The sequence below is a fragment of the Arvicanthis niloticus genome, chromosome X (assembly GCF_011762505.2).
Source record: "Arvicanthis niloticus isolate mArvNil1 chromosome X, mArvNil1.pat.X, whole genome shotgun sequence".
Taxonomy (NCBI): Eukaryota; Metazoa; Chordata; class Mammalia; order Rodentia; family Muridae; genus Arvicanthis; species Arvicanthis niloticus.
In genome coordinates this window covers 8369555-8389455 of record NC_047679.1, presented here as the reverse complement: position 1 = coordinate 8389455, position 19901 = coordinate 8369555, and the positions used below count along the sequence as shown (strand labels likewise).

The following is a 19901-nucleotide window of genomic DNA, read 5'->3' as shown; positions in this document are numbered from 1 at the left end:
CCCTCTCCCCTTCCCTCTCCCTCTCCCTCTCCCCTCTCTCACAGACACACTGGTTCTGTGAAAAAGAATGCTTACTGAAAGGTATGAGGATCTGAGTTCAAATGTCAATACCCACATTTGAAAAAAAAAATGGATATAACTGAATGTGTGCCTGTAGCCCTTAGCACTACAATGAATAGAGGCAGGAGAATTGCTGCGTGTTTCTGGCCATCATCCTAGCTTCAGGTGTAGTGAAAGATCCTGTCCCAAAGGACTAGGGCAGAAAGCACTAGAACAGAACACCTGAGGTCATCCTCTAGTCTCAAGTAAACATAGACACATGCACCTGTACATACCCATACACACTAAATAAATAAGAATCTTAAATTCAAAAATAAGGTGACATGGGGAGCGCTCAGACCATGGCCACCTCATTAGTAGTAGCACTGGAAACAGCTGTGTCTAGGGCACTCTGGCAACACACTTACAAGGAAAGTCCTATCCTCACCCTGTCTTGCAGCCCTGGGGTCAGGCACATGCTCCTCCTCAGGGACCCCCTCCCCAAGTACACAGGCAAACAGGAGTTAAACAGTCCTTTAAAGAGCTGTACAGAGGGGATGGGACAGCTGGAGACATCAGGCAGGCAAACTTCCTCTGTATCCTGGCCTTCTCTTCCATCTCAGTACATCCAGCCACTTCTGTTCTCATAGCCTTGCTGTCCTGGTAGCTACCTGCTGCCATGCAGCTGCCAATATCTGCAAAAATACATATTACTCAAAAATGGTAACACTGGAAAGAGAGAAAGGAGGGACCGAGGAAGGAAGGGAGAAAAAAAGGAAGATGTTAAAATGATTTATATTTCAGAGCTCAAAAATTGTCACTTCCCTCTATCCTGTGTCATCATGCCTTCTGGTCATTTCCTCTACATACACACACACACACACACACACACACACACACACACACACACACACACACACTTAAGAGGGGCATACAGAGTGCTTTAGCTGCTCGGCAGCCATCTGCCCTATTTGAGCAGGAGCCCAGCAGAGCTAGCTGCAGCCAGCAGACATTCTGGCAAGACTCCAAGACTTCTGAGTTAGGACCTCAGTTACTTAGCAAGCCTTTATATCCACCAGCCTTCATTTCGCAGCTGTAGGCTATGCCGGGTACACAGGCACTACACCAAGCAAGGTAGGTGAGGTCCAGGCTTTCTACTTCTGGGCAAAATAAACAATGAGCTAACAAATTGGCAAACAGCAGTTGGTAGCAAGAGCCACCAGGAAGCTCGCTTGAGTGACCTGTAGGCTAACTAAGATTTTTTAAAAGTCTGAAATGTCATTATTGAAGGTACAGCTGACACAAAGGGCCTGAGGCAGGTTAATGAGGTAGGGTTTCAACTGGACTCAGAAAGAAGAGGTAGCCTTGTCAAAAATGTGTTCTCCCTTTGATTATGTGTTAGTACAAAGGAAACCACAGGCATGGCTAAGACCCACCTTAGCCAAGTGAGCAGAGCAAGTAGACATGTATGTGCCCCTGCTGCTGTGCACGGAGGACATGCATCCTTGGAGTGGTGCTTTTGCCCGACATCCAGAAACAGAATCAGTTACCCAGAAACACCAGAAAAAGCCAAACAATGGGGCAATCTGCAAAAACAACCAGCCGGTACTCCAAAGTCCTCCTGTCATGAAACGAAGACACATTGAGAAATGGTGTCAGCTTTAAAAAGGGAGGGCCACGACTGCATACAGCATGTGACTCTAGGTTGGATCCTGGGCCAGAAAAGCATTCTTTATTTATTTTTTTCTTCTAAAGGACCCTCCTGAGGCACTTGAGGAGATTTGAACAAGATGTGTGGATCAGGTAATAGTGTTAGATTGGTGTCAATTTCCCGATTATGATGAACTGTACTGTGGTTTTTTGGTTATTTGTGTAATGTTAGGAATGGAAGCCAGGTCCTGGACTCCACTACTGAGCTATATCTCTACCCCCTATACTTCCTTTTTTTCTGAGACAATGTCTCAAATTTAAGGGCTAGCTCCTTACTTCCAACCCCCCAATGCTGTGACTACAGAGGTATCCTACCATATCTAATATTGTGTATGTGCTACTGTGACTCAAACCAGGATCTTAGGCACTCTCCCAACTAAGCCCCATCCTCAATCCCAATTATTATATTATACTATATTACATGTGTATATGATGCGAGAAGAGGAGACTTCTCCCAGGGCACATGTATGGAGGTCAGAGGACAGTTTTGTGGAGTCGGTTCTGGTTCCTTCCACCTTTATGTGGGTTCCAGGGATGAAACTCAGGCAAGTGCCTTCACCTGTACCATCCCATTAACCCAATTGCTTTTTAAAGAGAAGTCCTGAGGCTGGGGGGCAGTGGGGCACACCTTTAATCCCAGCACTCAAGAGGCAGCAGAGACAAGCAGATCTCTCTGAATTGGTGGCCAGCCTGGTCTACAGAGTGAATTCCAAGACAGCCAGGGCTATGCAGAGAAACCCTGTCTTGAAAAATAAACAAAAGAGAGATGGATTTCCCGTTGTTTTAGGTAGTACACGCTGAAACATTTAGACGCAAAGGTACATCAGCTTGCTTAATGTCAGAGGTCACAGGGAAATCCTGCCATGGAACGAGGAAGGGAGGGAGACAGAGGCAGAATGAATGCAAATTGCTAAAAATGCCTGACACCTCTGAATACAGGGGGCACAGGAACTCTTGAAGCTCTTTTTGCAGCTTCTCGAGTCTAAAACTATTTCAAAATCAAAATTTCATAAAATATAATAAAAAATAGTTTTAAACTTCATAAAATAATAATAATAAAAATGTTGTCTTCCCTGGCCCCTTAGGTGGTTCATACATGTTGAGTGAAGGGGCAGCATGAGAAACAGATGCCTGCAAGGGGTCGACAGAAGCCCTGCCTTCCAGATGGCAGAGAAATTAGGATTCCAAAATCTTCCTAGCTCAGGGTTGGGGACCCAGCTCAGGGGACCCAGCTCAGTCGATAGCATGCTTGCCTGGCATGCACAAAGCCCTAGGCTCCAACCCAGCATCGTAGAAAACCCAGTGGTGGAATACACCTGTAATCCCAGTACTCAGGGCGGAGGCAGGCAGGTCAGAAGTGCAACCTTAACTACACAGGGAATTGGAGCCTTGCCTGGAATACATAAGAATCTGTTTGGGGTACCCGCGAGCAGGACGGGGAAGGTCTTTCTGTCTTAAGGAATCTACTGGGTCTCCCAGACTGAGAACAAGAAACCCATCCAATACTGATCAAATGGCTACTTTACAACCCGTCAAAAAGCAATCAAAGGATGGATCCCAGAGAGGCTAACTCAGCAGTGTGCCAGGCTATCTATCGCCCTGCTGCCTCCCAGCTTGCATTTGCCAGCGTCCCACACCACCCATCATCCCCTAGGCCAGTCTCAGTCTCTGAGGAAATAAGGCACTCCAGGCCCCAGCAGACCCTTGCCAAGACCCTTTTGACCCTAGCAGGAGCAGCCAGGCTCGGGTGGGAAAGAATAAAGGAGCTGGCTTTCTCCAGGGGACGCCCCTTCTCAGACTGGTGCAGGGGACGCGTGGCACAGCCTGCAAGGCTGTCTAAACAAGCAGGGGCTGAGCCGCACACCAGGCGCCACACTCATTAAACAGGAGGCCAGCCGCAGGGCTAATCTGACAGGCTGCCTCCAGACACCCGGGGGAGGGGGGGCAGCGATGTCGGAGGGGGGGTGCACTGCAGGTGGACAGGGAGCATGTCTCAGAGAGGCCGGGTGGTCCGAGGGTCCCTGAGCAATGTGTGGCCTCCCTCTCCGGTTCTCCTCACACATACTCACACAGAAATCAACAGCACTGTGGGGAAGGACATGAGGACATTTACACATCTCATTTACACACCACCTTGGGGAAGGGGACTCTGAAACGTCATTCCTGGCTCAGTGATTCCCCACTGGACGCCTGCAGCCTGCTTTGCTGGATTAGAGGCAGCAGAAAAAGGAGGCCAGAATGCAAACGCGCTGATAGATGGCTACTAGCAGGTCCCTAGGAGGACCTAGACCTTGATTCTTTCCAATTCTTTCCTTGGAGCCACCGCTGAAGCGCAGTGAATAAGACGCGCCAGAATTCAGAACAGCGAGGGCCCAAGGTCTGGGTAGGGATGTCAGCCTGTGTGTCAGGCCCAGCCTGGCGCCTGGCCAGCTGGGAGGCTGGGAGGCTGGGGAGGCAGGAGGTTTGCAGGCTCATAAAAAGAAATGGCTTGTTCTTTTGCCAGATGAGAGCACGCCAGGTTGGGCGGGGAGAAGAAAGGCGCTGCTAGTGCCGGGACATTTCTGCCTAAGACAGTGTTCTCTTTGCAGGTAGGGAGGCTGGCTGAGATCTGTGTGTGCCCCACTTGCAGGTGACACAGCTGCAAATAAAATAACTGAGGCCTGAGAGACGGAATACCTTGGCCTGAAGCACCTTCCCCCCTCCCCACAGGCCTGTACTCCCACTTTCTCTATGGTAAAGAAACTTCTGGGACACTTGAGGACATACGAAAAATAAGATCCATTTGCCAAGTCAGCCTGGCCCCTCATCAACTTGAGTGTTCACGTATTTTGCCCAAGCTAGGCAAAACTTAGTGGTTTCCTGACTTTCAGATTTCTTCTGGACTTGAAATGACCCAAACTCAAGAAGTGTTTTAAATTTTTTATTATATTGACTTTGGGTATGAATATGTGTGCCATGCGCGTGGAGAACAACTTTCTGCAATCAATTCTCTTCTTCCACCTAGGGATCGAACTCAGGTCATCAGGCTTGGTAGCACGTGCCTTTGCCAGCTGAGCCGTTTCCCTGGCCCTCAAAGGGCATTCTCTCAACCAGCTTCAGATACAGGGCTAGTCGTGTGTGTGTGTGTGTGTGTGTGTGTGTGTGTGTGTGTTGGTGGGGGGGAGGAGGTATTTCATTTCAATCTATCACAGGCAGATACAATAAAAATGATTTGCTAGGAATAGGAAATGAAAAAGAAACAATGTATGAAACGCAAGCCCAGATCTTTATCATTAAATGTAGCAACCATCTGAATCCTCTGTCAACATGCTATGAAAGTCTCCAAACACTTGTTCCTAATTTCTGGACTTAGCTCACTGAGGACAGGTGCCAGGCAGACTGTGAACTGGCACTAACGCCCAGAGTACACTTTGAGTAGCAGTGGCGAAAAGCCAAGGTCAAAGCATGTAGCTTCTGGATGTAACTCTTAGGGAGGCCTAGTGTGCCCTGGCCGGCACAAGGAAAAAAAAAAAAAAAAAAAAAAAAAAAAAAAAAAAAAAAAAAACTGAGTTCTGCTAGGGGTGGTAGGCCTCATGTGGTAGTGAACCCCAATCACAAAATGATTTGGGTGCTACTTCATAACTGTAATTTTGCTTTTGCTTTTGCTTTTGTTACGGGTCATAATGTAAATATCTGATGGGCAGAACATTTGATATGTGACTAGAATAGTGATTGGTAATGAGTAGCTGGTGTTCTCTGAGGAGAGTAGAAAGATGTGCTCTGGAACCTTTGAAGAGGCTGTGATGTCCCCTAACTGAACCCTGATTCACATTCACCAGCTGGCACAACCGCTACCTTTCAGTCTCTGGTGTAAGGGCATCCAGGAAACTACCTGGCACCATTGCTAACCCCAACAACCAGGGGCAGTTCCATTCAGTACACCATGCCACTCAGAGAGTTTTCTTTCCATGGTGAAGCCCAGCAGATGATTTGGGGACACCTCTTCCAAACATTCACTCCCCAGAACTCCCAATAAAAAACTCATAGGCTAATACACTGCCACCGAAGGCAAGGCACAGCTCACTTCTGGTACCCACTTCCCTCCCAGGTCCCAGAGTAGGAGATTAAAACCACTTCCCTGAGATCCTGCTTCCTTATCTTACAGTCTGGCAAGGCAGTGAATCAGGCCCTCTTCCCATTCCTCCTGTTCCTCTGGACTCGCTGAGTAAGAACTTTAAAAACGGACAAAGCTGCAGACAACTAATGGTTATAACTCTATTTCCTCCCAGTAGATTCCAATGCAGGTTAATTGGACACAGTGGAGCAATGATTTCCTGGGTGAGCACTGACCAGCATCTTCTCCCTGGTACTCTGAACTCCATTTGGAAATCCACAGGAAAATAATGCCCAGGGGTCAGTGAAATGGATACACTGTAAAACAAAACAAAACAAAACAAGACAAAAGCAAAACACTTGCCAAGCAAGCATGATGACATGAAGGATAGAACAGACTGCCCCAAAGTTGTCCTCTGATCTCCATCTGTGCACAGTGACACACATCATACACACACACACACACACACACACAATGGTAATAAATAAATATAAATTATAAATAAAATAGTGCCTTAACAAGCCCTGCTGCATATGACACGGTGAGTCCCTCTAGCCCCTAGAGCAATGTTTCTCAACTGGAAGTCACAACCCCTTTGGGGGTCCCATATCAGATATCCTGAATCTCAAATATTTACGTTACAGTTCATAACAATGCCAAAATTACAGTAACAAAGTAGCATCGAAAATAATTGTATGGTTGGGGGTCACCACACATGAAGAACTGTATTAAAGGGTTACAGCATTAGGAAGGTTGAGAACCACTGCTCTAGGGTTTATTGAAAGGGCTGTCCCCTTGACAACTTAGAGACAGAGCATGCTTCCTACAGAGGCCAAGGGCTGAGCTTTCCCATAATTCCATTAGTCTGCAGATGATTAGTGAACACCTACTGGGTGTCAGGTACCAGGAGGGAACCAAATGGACAGGGAAGCTGCACAGTCAGGGGCCTTCATTCAAAGTGCACTCAAGTTTACAGTGGTGACATTGCCACTGCCCTGTGACAACAGCTATGTTCCATCCAGGTCTTCAAAGTAAAGCATGAGCCATCCTTGAGCTCTCAGTTCCTTGGTGGTCTTCCTCAACTCCTGAAGAGCCTCCTGGCAAGGGCTATGCCCTCAGCAGCAGCCCCTCCCCCCACTCCCACTGATCAGTGGCCTCATGAGTGTTGCCCAGGAAACTCACACGTTTTGGGCTTTACCAGGTCTGGGCTCCTAGTTACCACATAGCCTGGTGCTGGGAGAGACATACCAAATTAAAGAGCTCAGAACTGTGTTGACCATGACCTTGACTGACTGACAGCCTCAAGCTAAGTAAACCCTAGCCTGGGTATCCCACAGCAAGAAGGGGAGAAGCCCAAATATTCAGGCTGGGTCATCCTCTCTGTCTGAATTTTGGTCCCTGTCTTTAGGGGTCTTCCCAAGTTTTGGTACACAAATGGTTCTTCATCTATCAAAAAATATAATCAGATTTAATATGTTCTCTATGTCAGCTACAAACTCAGGGTACAACCAAACTCCTCCACTGACTTCTTTACCTCCTGTCCACCATGCCTTCTTCAAAGCACTCCAGAGTTGCTCAGGAGGAAGCCCTCAGAGCTGACTTGGGCTTCCGAGGGACTATAGGCCCTTTTTCTGAATATTTTCTCTCCCAAGGTGGCTGGAGACAATCAACAGTCATTTGGGGCGTAGAGAGCAGAAAGTTACCCATGCCTGCCTAGAAGCACCTGAGAACCACCTCTGTGAGGAAACCCAGGCAGCTGGACTGGCCTCCGGCAGACAGCAACAATACTCACCTTTCCCTTCCTGGGTTCCTGGGTTCGGGCCAGAGCATCCACTGTGGCTGGGAGAGAGTGTGGTCCCAGGCAGACCCAGCCAAACAGCCTTCCAATCAACTGCCTCATGCTTGTTTTCACAGCTGTTCCTCCAGCCAGGCTGTTCCAGTGAGCAAAGGAATCTGTTTGTCTGAGAAAAAGAATGTGGCAGAAAGGCAGGAGGTGCCTGGAGCAGCCAAGGCAACCTTGGCGGCTTCAGAGTTGCTCATAGCCCCTCCCCCTTCCCCCTCCAGCCATACTCTGGGTCCAAGACGCTGATGTCACAAGCTCAGAAACACCCTCCTCACCTTCACCCACACTCATCAGGAGCTCTCCTCTATGTACCAGGAATTAGGATAGTGTCCTGAGAACAGGTGTCAGGCACACAGGACAGAAGCCACCCTCACCCCGTGCACCCAACCACACACACATACACACACACACACACAAAGAGAGAGACATTGGTGGGGTGGAGGTCCCCTGAGAAAGAAGTCACTCAGTGGTGTGTGTGAGAACAGAGCTCATGGGGAAAGGGCATAGAAAGCAGGAGCACAAGTCACCCCACTGGCCTTACCTTTGGCCCAGCCTCATGACAGGATAGGAGGCTGAGCTAGGCTCAGGTAGAATGAAGTCCATCAGGCAAACAGGAGGTCCAGCCACAGCCCCCAGGCCTGTCAATCATGTCGTAAAGCACTGTGAATACCTCAGGGTAGAGATGGACCAAGTTTCCTCATTTGTGGGGTTTGGGCCATAGGGAACACATAGGATCCCCAAAGAAGGGCCCTCATATCTCCAGGTACTGGTTTTTCTCACTTAGCTCATGCCAACCTCAAACTTACCTAGCAGAGTATGAATATGAACTTCTGGTCCTCCTGACTCTACCTCCTGAGAGTTGGGGTTACAGGCTTCTGCCACTATACCAGATTTGTGTGATGCTGGGGCTAGAAGTTGGGCCTTGTTATGTTAAGCGAACAGTCTCTACATCCCTAGTCCCTCCAGGCACACCTGTTATCCCATCCTTACCCATATTCACCATGCTACCAGTCCTCTGGAGTGACCAGGTATGGGCTGGGACTGGGCTATAGAGGGGACATAACTTCTAGAACAACTTTCTGGATTTTACCAGGCTCCCATCCTTAACTGGTCAGATTGTGTTTGGAAACTGCTACTGTGCTCTGGCTTGAGTGGAGCCTCTCAAGTGTGCAGCACAAGTAAAATACACCATTAACAGTAATAAAAATTCTTCTCTCCAATTGTTCTAATCATTAATAATCTGGATGTCACTGAGTTAACCCCCCCACACACATACATACTGTCATGCCCTTGGTCACCTTCGCATACTGTGCTTCCAAATGGCTCTAGGCCAAGGGACTTGGCCAAGTTCATACAGGAAGAGTGAGTGACCAGGAAAAGATGTCTTGGAGTGGACTTTCCTAAAAGAGATCCCAGGAAAGATTAATAATAATAATAATAATAGTTATTATTATTATTATTCGAGAGTGGGGCAGTGTGATGATTTATGTTGTCAATTTGATAGGATCTTACTCACCTAAAAGAAAAGCATTCAGCCATACCTATAAGGAATTATCTAGGCTAGTTAAGCCTCTGGGCATTCTAGGAGTAGGGTGTCTTGGTCAGGTTAATTAAAACAGGAAGACTTACCACTGTGGGTGACATCATTCTCTTGATTGGCCTGAATAAAAAGGGGGAAAGTGACCTGAGTTCTGCTTCTTGGTTGTAGATGCAAGATGACCAGCGGCTCCAAACCCCTCCTGCCTTGATTTCCACAACCTTATGAACTATTCCCATGAACTGTGAGCCACAGTAAACCCTTGCCCGCTTAAGTTGCTTTTGTCAGAGTATTAGCACAGCAACAGGAAACTAAGACAGGTAGTGAGTCGGGAAAGAAAGCAGCAGATAGATGAGCACTATCAGGCAAATCACCAGAGTGAGACGCTGGGGTGTCTCAGTGAGACCTCTTAAAAAGACACCTTAGCATTGCCACAGTTGAGGTATGGGAAGCTGCGATAACTCCCCTCCATCATTGCCTGGGAGATGCTCTGTGTACATGCTCTGTGTACATTGCCTGGAAACCCTTGCAGTGGGGTTCTCAGGCACTCAGAGAAAGTTCTGGATTAGTGAGGGTCACAGGAATTGAGCTAGAGCGAGCACGGTGACACATGTCTATAATCTCAGCACTTAGGAGACTCGAGTAGGAGAATTATGAATTTTAGGCCAGCCTGGACCTAGAGTAAGACTCTCTTTAAAATTTAAAAAATAAATTGAGTGTCCAAAGCTTTGTAGCACTGCAGCCACCTAAGTCACACACTTATCCTCCAAGTTCCCAGTGACTGATATAATCTACTTACTGTCTCCAATAGATTGCCCTCTCTGAACATTTCACATAGATACAATCACACAGCATGTGGACTCTTTTGACTGGTTTCTTTCATGTAGGTAGGGTGTGTGTCTCCATGTCTACAGGTGTGGAGGCCAAAAGTTGACACTGGGTGTCCTCTATTCCTCTCTACCTTAGTTTTAAGACAGGGTCTCTCACTGAATCTGGAGCTGGTTGTTTTGGCTAAGTCTGCTGGCCAATAAACCTCCGGTATCTCCCTGGTTTTACTTCCCCCAGCTCTGGGATTACAGATGTTAGCTAGCCACCAGGTCCAGTTTTTGCATCAGAACTAGGGATCCCAACTTAGGTCCTCATGTAGGATTAGGTTTTTCAAAACCTGCTTTAAGGGTTTGTAAATGCTTTAAATTCCCTTCTAGTCCAGAGGTAGTAGAAAGGAAAGGTTAATAGGGCAAAGGAGAATATGGTCCTGTTTAGAAATAGTTCTTTGGGGGCAATTCCAAAAACATCGTCATTGTCAGAATAGTAGCAATTCAGCTCACACAAATCAGCAGTGGTACTTAATCTACTAGCGAACACCATTCACGAATCAGCAAGGGCAGTTCAATCCAGAAGAAACTGTGAGACTCTGCCAATCAGCCACAGTCCTTGGAAGCAGCAAGAAGCCACTGAAATATCACAAGAAATTCTTGGCGAACCGGTGGTGGCGCAGCCCGTAAGGCATCCGCGGGTTCGAATCCCGCTTGTTCCCATGTGTCTCCTCCCACGTCTCATGGGAAAAAAAATCTTTGCTGCATTTCTTTTTACAAAGTCACAACAAACAATGATCAGTGAAGAGTGGCAAGGCAAACCAATGCCACAGCCTTGTTCACTGTCTGCTTGGTTATACTTATAATGTTTCCAAACATCATGTGTCCTCTCAAGTGTCTGCTTTAGCAAAATATCACATGCCCCTTTTCCAGGCAGCTTCCAGAAAAAACACCATGTGTCTGTTCTCAGCAAATATCCTCTTATAAGACAGTTTCCAGAAAAACATCACATGACACAACTGAGTCTCCAAAGAAACCAGAAATTTCCACTTCTTCCTCATGTTTGCACAACAAATGCTTTTGCTAGCTAAGCCATCTCCCCAACCCCTAACATGGGGTTTATAAGGTTCATTCACATTATAGAACAGATTAGTCCTTCTCTTTTGTGGTTGAACAATATTTCATTGTATGGACATGCCGTAGTGTTTAAGCACTGATGGATATTTATATAAAGTTTTTAAGATTTACTTTTATTATTTTAATGTACATGTGGGGTTGTGTATATGAGTTCAGGGCTCTGGAAGGCCAAACCTAGGATCCCAGTAACTGGAGTTACAGACAGTTATGAACTGCCAGTTGTGTGTTGGGTATTAAACTCGGGTCCTCTGGAAAAGCAGACAGTGTCCTTAACTGCTGAACCATGTGTAAGTTTTTGTGTGGACTTGGCTATATACCTGAACAGCATGGTGAGTCTGTATTTATCTTTTTGAAGAACCAAAAACCTATATTCTATAATATTTATGCCTTGTTAGACTTCTACCAGGAATTAGGAGGATTCGAATTTCTCCATACCCTCCCTCCGTTCCTCTTTCTTCCTCCCTCCCTTCTATCTTTCTTATTTTCTCTCCTCCCTCCCTTCTATTCCTTTCTTCTTCTGTCCTTTCTTTCCTCCATTCCTTTGCTTGTTTTCTTTCTTTCTTCCCCTCCCTCCCTCCTTCCCTCCCTCCCTCCCTCCCTCCCTCCCTCCCTTCCTCCCTCCCTCCCTCTCTCCCTTCTACTTCCCTCTTCTTTTTTGGATACTCTGGGCACGAACCCATATGTCATTGTGGTTTTCAGGTTTTGTTTGCTTGTTTTGTGACTTTTTGATGTTGTTACTTGGTGGGGTTTGTGTGTGGTTTGTTGTTATTGTGTTTTTTGTTTGGGGGACACAGTCTCACTCTGTAGCCCTATCTGGCCTGGAACTTGCTCGGCAGACTAGGCTGGCCTCAAATTCACAAAGTTTGCCTGTCTCTCTCTGCCTCCACAGGTAGCTCATTGGTTTTCTTGATGATGTCTAGCATGTCTTTTTCTTGGTTTTGTTTGGGGTTTGTCCTTCTTATGTAGCCAGGGCTAGCTTTGAATTCCTGATCCTCTGCCTCTATCTTCCAAGTGTTGGGATTGCAGATATGTGCCACCATGTCCAGCTATTTTCTATTTTCTGATTTCTTCTTCCCCCACATCAAAATTTAAAATGTTTTCCTAGAAGGAGGGTAGGGGACAGAACATAGATTTAAGATGTGATTCTTCAGAAGAAAATAGTCCTTTTAAAACAAATCAAGAAATTTCTCCAGTGGGTTCCTTACATTGATTTCTTTCTGCCCCAGGAGGTCTTCCTGGAAAGGGAAGGAAGAGGCTCATTTAGTGGGACCATAAAGAACATAGGCTCTGGGGCCAAACTGGACTTTAAACCCCAGCCCTGACACCAGGTGGGCAAGTTGCTTAATTCTCTGAGCCTCAGTTTCCTCATTTGCACAGTAGGGTGTAGCTGGAGAAGAAGCGTGGAGAGTCACCGAGGTTAAGGTGAAAAAGCCAGTGGCAATAGAAGCCTAGAAACCCATCAATCACAGGACAGAGATAAGAAAATCGAGAGCTCTCCGAGTGTGGGAAAATGCAAGTAACTACATAAATGACCTATATAAAAAGGATGACGATGTTCAGGGTCTAAGAGCTTTTGAGCCTTGTACGTTTTCCAGCTTTTAGTCAACTTCACTCTTTAAAAGGCTGTTCTTTTTCTTACTCAAGTATTTCAAACACTATTTCTTTTGACCCTGGTCAAAATTATTGTTGTTGTTGTTGCTGTTATTAATTTTCTGTGTATGGGTACGTATTTGTGTGCATGTGTACACAGGCAAGAGAGCACATGCATATATGTAGAGGTCAGAGGACAACTTTCTGGAGTTGATTATCTCCTTCCATTGGGTGGGTCCCAGGGATCCCTCTCAAGTCATCAGGCTTAGCAGCAAGTGCTTTTTATTGGCTGCGCCATCTCCCTAGTTAAGGTCTGTGTTCCTGGACAGAAGAACCTGGAAATATGAGCAAGTGTCCTCGGGACTCTGGTCTGCACCTATAATAGGAATGGCCCTTGTTCCCAGTAGGATTGTTAAAACTATTAAATGACATCCCAGACGTATCTCAGTTTACCTAAGGAAAGCTGTGGTAGTCAAACACAAGGGTGAGATGGGTGACTTCTGGGTTTGCCTGGGAAAGGCTCAATTTTACACAGATTCTCAACCTGTGGGGTCGCATATCAGATATTTACATTGCAACTCATAACCGTAGCAAAATTAGTTATGAAGTAGCAGTGAAAAGAATTGTATGGTTAGGGGTCACCACAATACAAGGGACTGTGTTAAAGGGCCACAGCATTAGGAAGGTTGAGAACTACTGGGCTAAAAGATGACCCTGTTTCAGCCTGTAGGACCTGGTTGGTCCTCTGAACTGGGAAGAAAACTCCACCTTTGATCATCTGCCAAGAGCTGCCATTGTGGTCTTTGTTTTCCCACACCCAGGGGGTGTAACTAGGGATGAAAACAGCCCCACTTGCTTTGTTTGTTGGTCGCCACTGCCACTGAATGCTATCCTGTAATCCCCTTTACCCTGCCACCCAAGTGGCTCGCACCCAGGAATTTTAATTGACCTGGATTTAGAAATTTTGTTAACAATGAGTCATAGGCGAAGAACAACAACAGGGAGAGTGGATTTAAATACTCAAAACTGTTAGATGGGGCAGTCAAGCCCCCAGAAAGCTGCTCAGTGGGAGCCAAAGGGAAGGTGGCATTCCCTGCTTATCTCAGAACAAAGCAACATTCAAATGCTTTATCTTAAAATGGACCCTCTCCTTTCCTAACCATGCCCACCACCTGCCTACATCTGCCTACATCTGTGATGCCTTGGCTCCAGGTAGCCAGGCCTCCGTTTGGCCCCAGCTCTGTTAAGTCTAGTTGGCGGTCATCTTGTGAAACTAGGAAGGCCTCTGTTTCATAGGCGAAGTGGATGAGGCCTCAAAAGGTAACTAAGCATTGGTGCGTTCACATAGGACCTCCCTCGTTTTCAGCCTTCAGTGGCTATTCCAACCCATTAGCACATGAGAACGCCCCTGCAGGAGCAGTTGCCATACCAGGTTATTCCTGTTCTGGTTCACTGGAGCCAACATCTAGATTTTTAACCTAGTAATGAGGCTATGGAGTTGGTGACCACAGGTTTCGTACTGAGAGCCACTGGCCAAAGACTTCTGCCCTGTATTACCCATTCCTAACTACTTCAGCAGCTTCAGATGAACAGATTTGGGTCCCACCCCCCACCCCCAAGGAATCAGTCAATGACTATATCTGAAAGGAGAGGTGACAGCTTGCAACTGCAGGGTCAAGCACATGAACGTGAGGGCCTTGGGCAAGACAGAGCTAGCCCAGGTTTAAGGTTTGAGCACGTGGGGTTAATTCAAAATCCCTTCTGGGAAGTGGGGTGTCTGGAGAAGGAGGAAGGTGGAGTGATTGCTTATCCACAGACCCATCAAGGTCTTGACTGTGTTAAAACCCAATCATTACTTCCAGGTTTAGGCAATGTCTTCTGCTTCTGCTCAGTAATGCATGAGTCTTGGAGCCGTGGCCAGAGAAATGGCGAGCCGTCGTATATTGAGCGAGTGATAATGGAATCCAGGAGGTGGAAATTACAAGTCGAAAAGTAAAATCGATGCCCTGACTGTGAAATGACTGAAGGCCTGGTGAGGAGCTGTGTGGATGTGGGTCCCCTGCTTGCTCCAAGAGGGCCTCTAAGACACTTGGCAATTCAGAAGTTCCTTGTGGGCAGGGAGCATATTTTAATCATGGGTAATCATATCATATGATGTCAGGCTGGAACAGGCCTTAGAGAGCTTCCAGCCTTGGAATGGCAAATTGGTTTTATTTTGGTGCCAGCTCCAATCGGTTAGTGATGGCTGCTTGGAGCGCTGGACTGAGAAGGGTTCTGCATCTCTGGGCTCCCACTACCATCAATCAGCTGTGCTTACCACAGGCAGGGTGGCAGGGAGACAACACTCGGCTCTAATTAGCCAACCCTGATGTAGCTCCACCTGCCCTGCTGAACAAGAACTGAGGCGAGAACTGTGTCACTGACCAGTGTCCCTGGCCATACCTCAGTGTGTTCCTGTCTCCTAACAGCCATCTTCTACTAAGCTAGGGGGTCCATGAAAGTGGTCAAGGGTCTATGAACTCGATGGGGGTGGGAGGTGAGACAGAAAATGTGTCTTCAGTATAACTAACCTCTAACTGAAACCAAGTACTTCCTTCCATTTCATGCCACGATGTTTGGTTCATCCTGTGACTGTGACCAGCAGAAACCACAGCTATCCTCAGAGCACTTGGGAGTTGCTATCTCTAAAGATTTCCTCTACCCCTTGCTAGTGTGAAACAATGGTAGTTGTTAGATCTGCCACTAAATCCTATTCTTTAATGCGTTCATGAAAAACCACATTGATTACTACCCCACAAAGTTGTTTTTTTTTTAATATTTAGATAACTACATATCAATCTAATTGGTCTCCTCTGTAATCCTGTTTTGTGCATGGAAATACACCAGTCTGAGAAGGGATATACAGGTCTCCTTGGGTACTAGAGGGATGCACAGCCAACTACCAGTTAAAAGCACAACTCCCCCCTCCCCAGGTGTGTCAGGCCCTGCCCAGCACAAGCTTCAGGTAGAGAAGTAGATAAAGGCACCAAGGGTAGCCTTTGGTACTTCAGATTCATTGCTGTGATTTGGTGGCAGCTGGCAGCTGAGACAGTGAGAATTGGCTGCTCTCCACTCTGAAGAGGCAGCTGACCTCTGGGGCTCCCTGGTCTCAGATGCCCAGACGGTGACAGCTCTGGCCCCATGCCAGGCCTCCTTGGTTTGGCCTTCCACAGCAATGGTCAGTCTGGGTCACAAATACAACAGCACTGCAATGTTTGGCCCAGGCCTTCTTTCTCCTATGGCAACCTAACCCTGGGATTCTGTGCCCACCAGGACTATAAAAGGCTGCACAATCACAGGTTATCTTTGTTCCCAGCCCTGCAAGCTTACTGCTACAGCCCAATGTGGTCTCTAGCTGTAGGGTCGGAGACAATGACAACCTGCGGATGTTTTGATTTCATTTCCAAAACTGCATGGATTCTTCAGCCATGAGACAGATATGCAGATAGATGTAGGATTACAGGCTATTAGACCTAGACACCATCTCCAAAAATCACCTCTTCTCCCATCCCCTACCCCCATCTTCACTTTGCAAAGTAAGACACTGGCTGAGAGAGGGACCATGACCTTCTCATGTGGGACAGACCTGGGTCTAGAATCCACAGTTCCAAACCATCAGGCCAGTCCTTCCCCCCAGTACTTCACAGCCTCATAAATAATGGAAGAGTTGGGTACTTTAACCTTCTGTCTCAGAGTAAGGACTGGGGAAAAATAAAAGCATGTTCTCCTAGCTCAAAGTCACCATCTTATGAGATGAAGGGATCACACTGGGGCTACCCATTTCCAGCAATCTCTGCACACACCACCACATTGATGCTCTGTGACTCGCAGAGCCAGAAAGACTATGACAAAATTCACTTAAAGATGCTGAGAAATTTTGGAAATGGGTTGGGGTAAAGAATGGACCTCCCTTATATCCTAGTGGCATCACCAACAGTACCAAATGGTGCTTTCCAGATGGAGCCTGCCCTACTTGAGGAATCTTCCCTACAGCCTTTGAAGTCAAGAAGCCTGCCAGAGATACAAGGTCCTTCAGTTAGCCCTCATTGAATATTCAAAAGTGTATTTCTTGCTCAAGTCCCATTTCTGGCAGCCATTCTAAAACCAGCCTTCTCCAAGGTAATTCATTAATCCAAACTTCAGGTTTCTTCCATCCCTTAGAAATGGCACTACCAAATTCAATAGGTGACTTGCAAGGTCAAAAGAGAATAGAAAAAGGAAATGGCAGAACCTGAAATGGGAGAAGTTATGATTCAACATCCCTTCTATTCATTTTCTAGAGACTACAGCTATGTCACATGGCCCCAATTTAAATTCAAAGAATCCAGGGAAATGTAGTCTAGATGGAAACTCAATAAGATAAGAAGATGGCTGTGATGAAAACAGAACGTCCCTGCTACAAATTTCAATGCTACACTATTATCCTAGTAAAAATTCTTTGTGTTGAGCTGGATGTGACGGTACATACCTATAATCCCAGCATCAAATTGGCAGAGGCAGGTGGATCTCTATGAGTTTGAAGCCAGCTGGGTCTATATATCAAGTTTCAGGTCAGCCAGGGAGACACTGTCTTTAAAAAAAAAATCTTTTGGATTCATGTGACAAACTAGTTTGTGTGATATGGGAAAATGTTGGAAAGATACAATTAAAAGGTTGCTGGGCAGCTCCAAAAAACTAACAGGATGTCACCTAAGCACGCTTGGGAAGAGTGAGATGACTAATCTTATTGGCTTGATTCATCCATTCAACAAACACTATTGAGCCCTTACAGACCTCTTTCTGTGTTGTGTCTGGGTTGCTATCCCCAAATCCCTCACAGAAACTACTGAAGAGAGCAAAAGGCTTCTTCTCCTGGTCCCCAGTTTCAGAAGTATAGTCCATGATGACAGGAAGACATGACCAACTTTATGGTATTGGAAATATATGGCTAAGGTTCTATCCTTCACTGTGGGAGACAGAAAAAGAAGAGCTAGACAAGAACTAGAGCCCTCCCTCCAAACAGGAATCACCGTGACTCGCCACACTTCTTGAGATGAGCATATCTGAAGAAAGGTCGCAGTGGGCACTTGTTCCATGTCCTCTTGGTAACTGGCCACTATCAAAGGTTGTGACTGGCTGGGCATGCTTGTAATCTCAGCACTTGGGAGGTAGAGGTGGTCGCACAGCAGACTAGGCCAGCCTCAACTGTATAAAGGGGCTTTATCTCAAAATAACAATGAAACGTTGATACTCAAGAAAAAAAATGACAAACTTTTCACTATGACCTGCAAGACCTTCCCAGCCTGGCCCTGCCTGCTAAGCAGACCACATACCAACCTTCTCTACAAATGGGACCCTTTGTGAGTTTGAGGTTAGCCTGGTCTGCAGAGTGAGTTCCAGGACAGCGGGCATTGTTACACAGAGAAACACTGTCTCGAAATATCCTGCCAGGAAGAGAAAGAGAGAGACAGAGACAGAGACAGAGACGGAGGAAGGAGAGAGAGAAAAAGGAGGGAATAAAGAAAAGGGGAGGGAAGAAGGAAGGAAGGAAGGAAGGAAGGAAAGAGAAATACTAGTAAGAAGGAAGGGTATGGCCATATCCACCAGCCTCAGAAACACGTGGCTCGAACTGAGAAGAAGCACCTAGACACCTGGAATGGACCTGCTAGACTGACCAGCTCATGCTCATCCCCATACCTCACCCCAGTTTCTGCCATAAGTCCTTATAAAAGCCCCCACCCAGACTAGAAGCTTGATGGTACCATGGTTCCTGGGACCCCTCCTGTTACACACTAGCTCTGTGCCCCCATTGCCACCTATGAATCTATAAGAAATAGACTGCTCTCTAAAACTCACCCTCTGCGGTCTATGAATTTCATTCTTCAAATTCTCAAGACAAGAACCCAAAAGCCACTGGCTCAGAGTGTCTTAGGTAGCTGTGGAGTTTCCAGGACCCTAGCTTCTGAGAAAGGCCCCATTATTCTCAGAGACACCCCAAAATTCCTGTATTGCATACACACTAAATGCAATCTTTCTTTCTCTCTTTCTTTCTCTCTTTCTTTCTTTCTTTCTTTCGTTTTTAAAACAGTGTCTTAAAGACAGTAGCTAGTCCTGGCTGGCCTGAAACTCACTGTGTAGACCAGACTGGCCTGTAACTCATAGAAATCCACTGGCCTCTAAAATTAAAAAAAAAAAATCCACATATAAACTCTTTGTTTATAGTTTAGGTATGCTAACGTTCCGGGAAGCACATGGCACACGGGAGGCCTGAGCAATCAGAAGGGATTGCCACGGTTCCTGGCTCTGGGAGGTTTTGAAGAAGCACAGGAGGGTAGCCAGCCAGAAAGACCCACTTGGCAGAAACCCTAGGAAGAATTTAGCACTAACTTTACCTCAGACCTTTGAAAGGACAAAGGACCAGGGCAGTGGCGTGAGTATCTTATCCAGCACGTTGGTTCTGTAGCTTCCAAAGACAGGACTCAGAAAAACTCTGACACCCCCCAACCCCCCACCTCCCCCACCCCGCTGCTGTGACCCAGCAGGACCCCTCCTAGAAGGCCAACACCAAGGTTTCACTTACAGATGCAAAGGAAACGGATATAGCCCAACTTTCTCTCGTTTCTGTTTGCCTCTGTTGTGGGTGGGCATCCCTAGCACTGTGGAGGTGGTCAGCTAAGAGCTGCATCTGCCAAGATGTCACAGGGGCGAGATGAGGAGATTTCAGTTGCTTCTTGTGTTTCAACCTCTTTTCTGATCTGGGAGGAGGAAGAAAGCCAACCCACGTGGGTGACTCAGAAAACAAGCCTAGATAAGAGCATATTGACAGGCCCAGCTAGCAGGCCCCTCATTCACACCGGCTTCAAAGACAAACACTTTCCGTTTGTCGATTTGTTTTAGGCCCTTGCCGAATCTGCAACTCTGTGGCCTTGACTCTAAAAATAAATCTCCTGCAGTAATGACGAGGCAAAGAGGAAGGCGTGCAGGGAAGGAAAAGAGGAGGGAGGCAAAGCAAAGACAAGCCAGGAGAGAAACCGAATACCAAAACAGGAAGAAGGGATGTGGGGAACTCGCCCCTGGCTGCTTCCTCCAGAGCAGCAGCTAGGCGCATTGCAAAGCCAT

The 19901-nt window shown here is 46.7% G+C and overlaps 1 protein-coding gene across 2 annotated transcripts; it reads right to left on the bottom strand.

Annotated features, from left to right (window-relative positions):
• Positions 1–5989: 5989 nt before the first annotated feature.
• LOC143435512 (uncharacterized) lies at positions 5990–19513 on the bottom strand. 2 transcript variants are annotated; one of them, XM_076918427.1, is made up of 6 exons: positions 19363–19513; positions 9315–9345; positions 8966–9085; positions 8227–8323; positions 7635–7803; positions 5990–6159 (listed from the first exon to the last, which is right to left on the bottom strand). In XM_076918427.1, the coding sequence occupies exons 1-6, from the start codon at positions 19465–19467 to the stop codon at positions 6034–6036; spliced, it is 648 nt and encodes a 215-aa protein (XP_076774542.1). In that variant the 5' UTR covers positions 19468–19513; the 3' UTR covers positions 5990–6033. The 2 variants fall into 2 exon arrangements, with proteins under 2 accessions (XP_076774542.1, XP_076774543.1); XM_076918428.1 differs by having other exon boundaries at positions 8984–9085.
• Between the last annotated feature and the right edge of the window lie 388 nt (positions 19514–19901).

Excerpts from the sequence above, each read along its gene's own strand:
- LOC143435512 (XM_076918427.1), bottom strand. The coding sequence starts at position 19,467 with ATGCAGCTCTTAGCTGACCACCTCCACAGTGCTAGGGATGCCCACCCA. Across the intron at positions 8,324-8,965 it reads AGGTGACCAAGGGCATGACA|GCCTGGGGGCTGTGGCTGGA; the intron begins GTATGTATGTGT and ends CATGATTGACAG. Across the intron at positions 6,160-7,634 it reads AGGAACCCAGGAAGGGAAAG|TGTATCCATTTCACTGACCC; the intron begins GTGAGTATTGTT and ends TTTGTTTTACAG.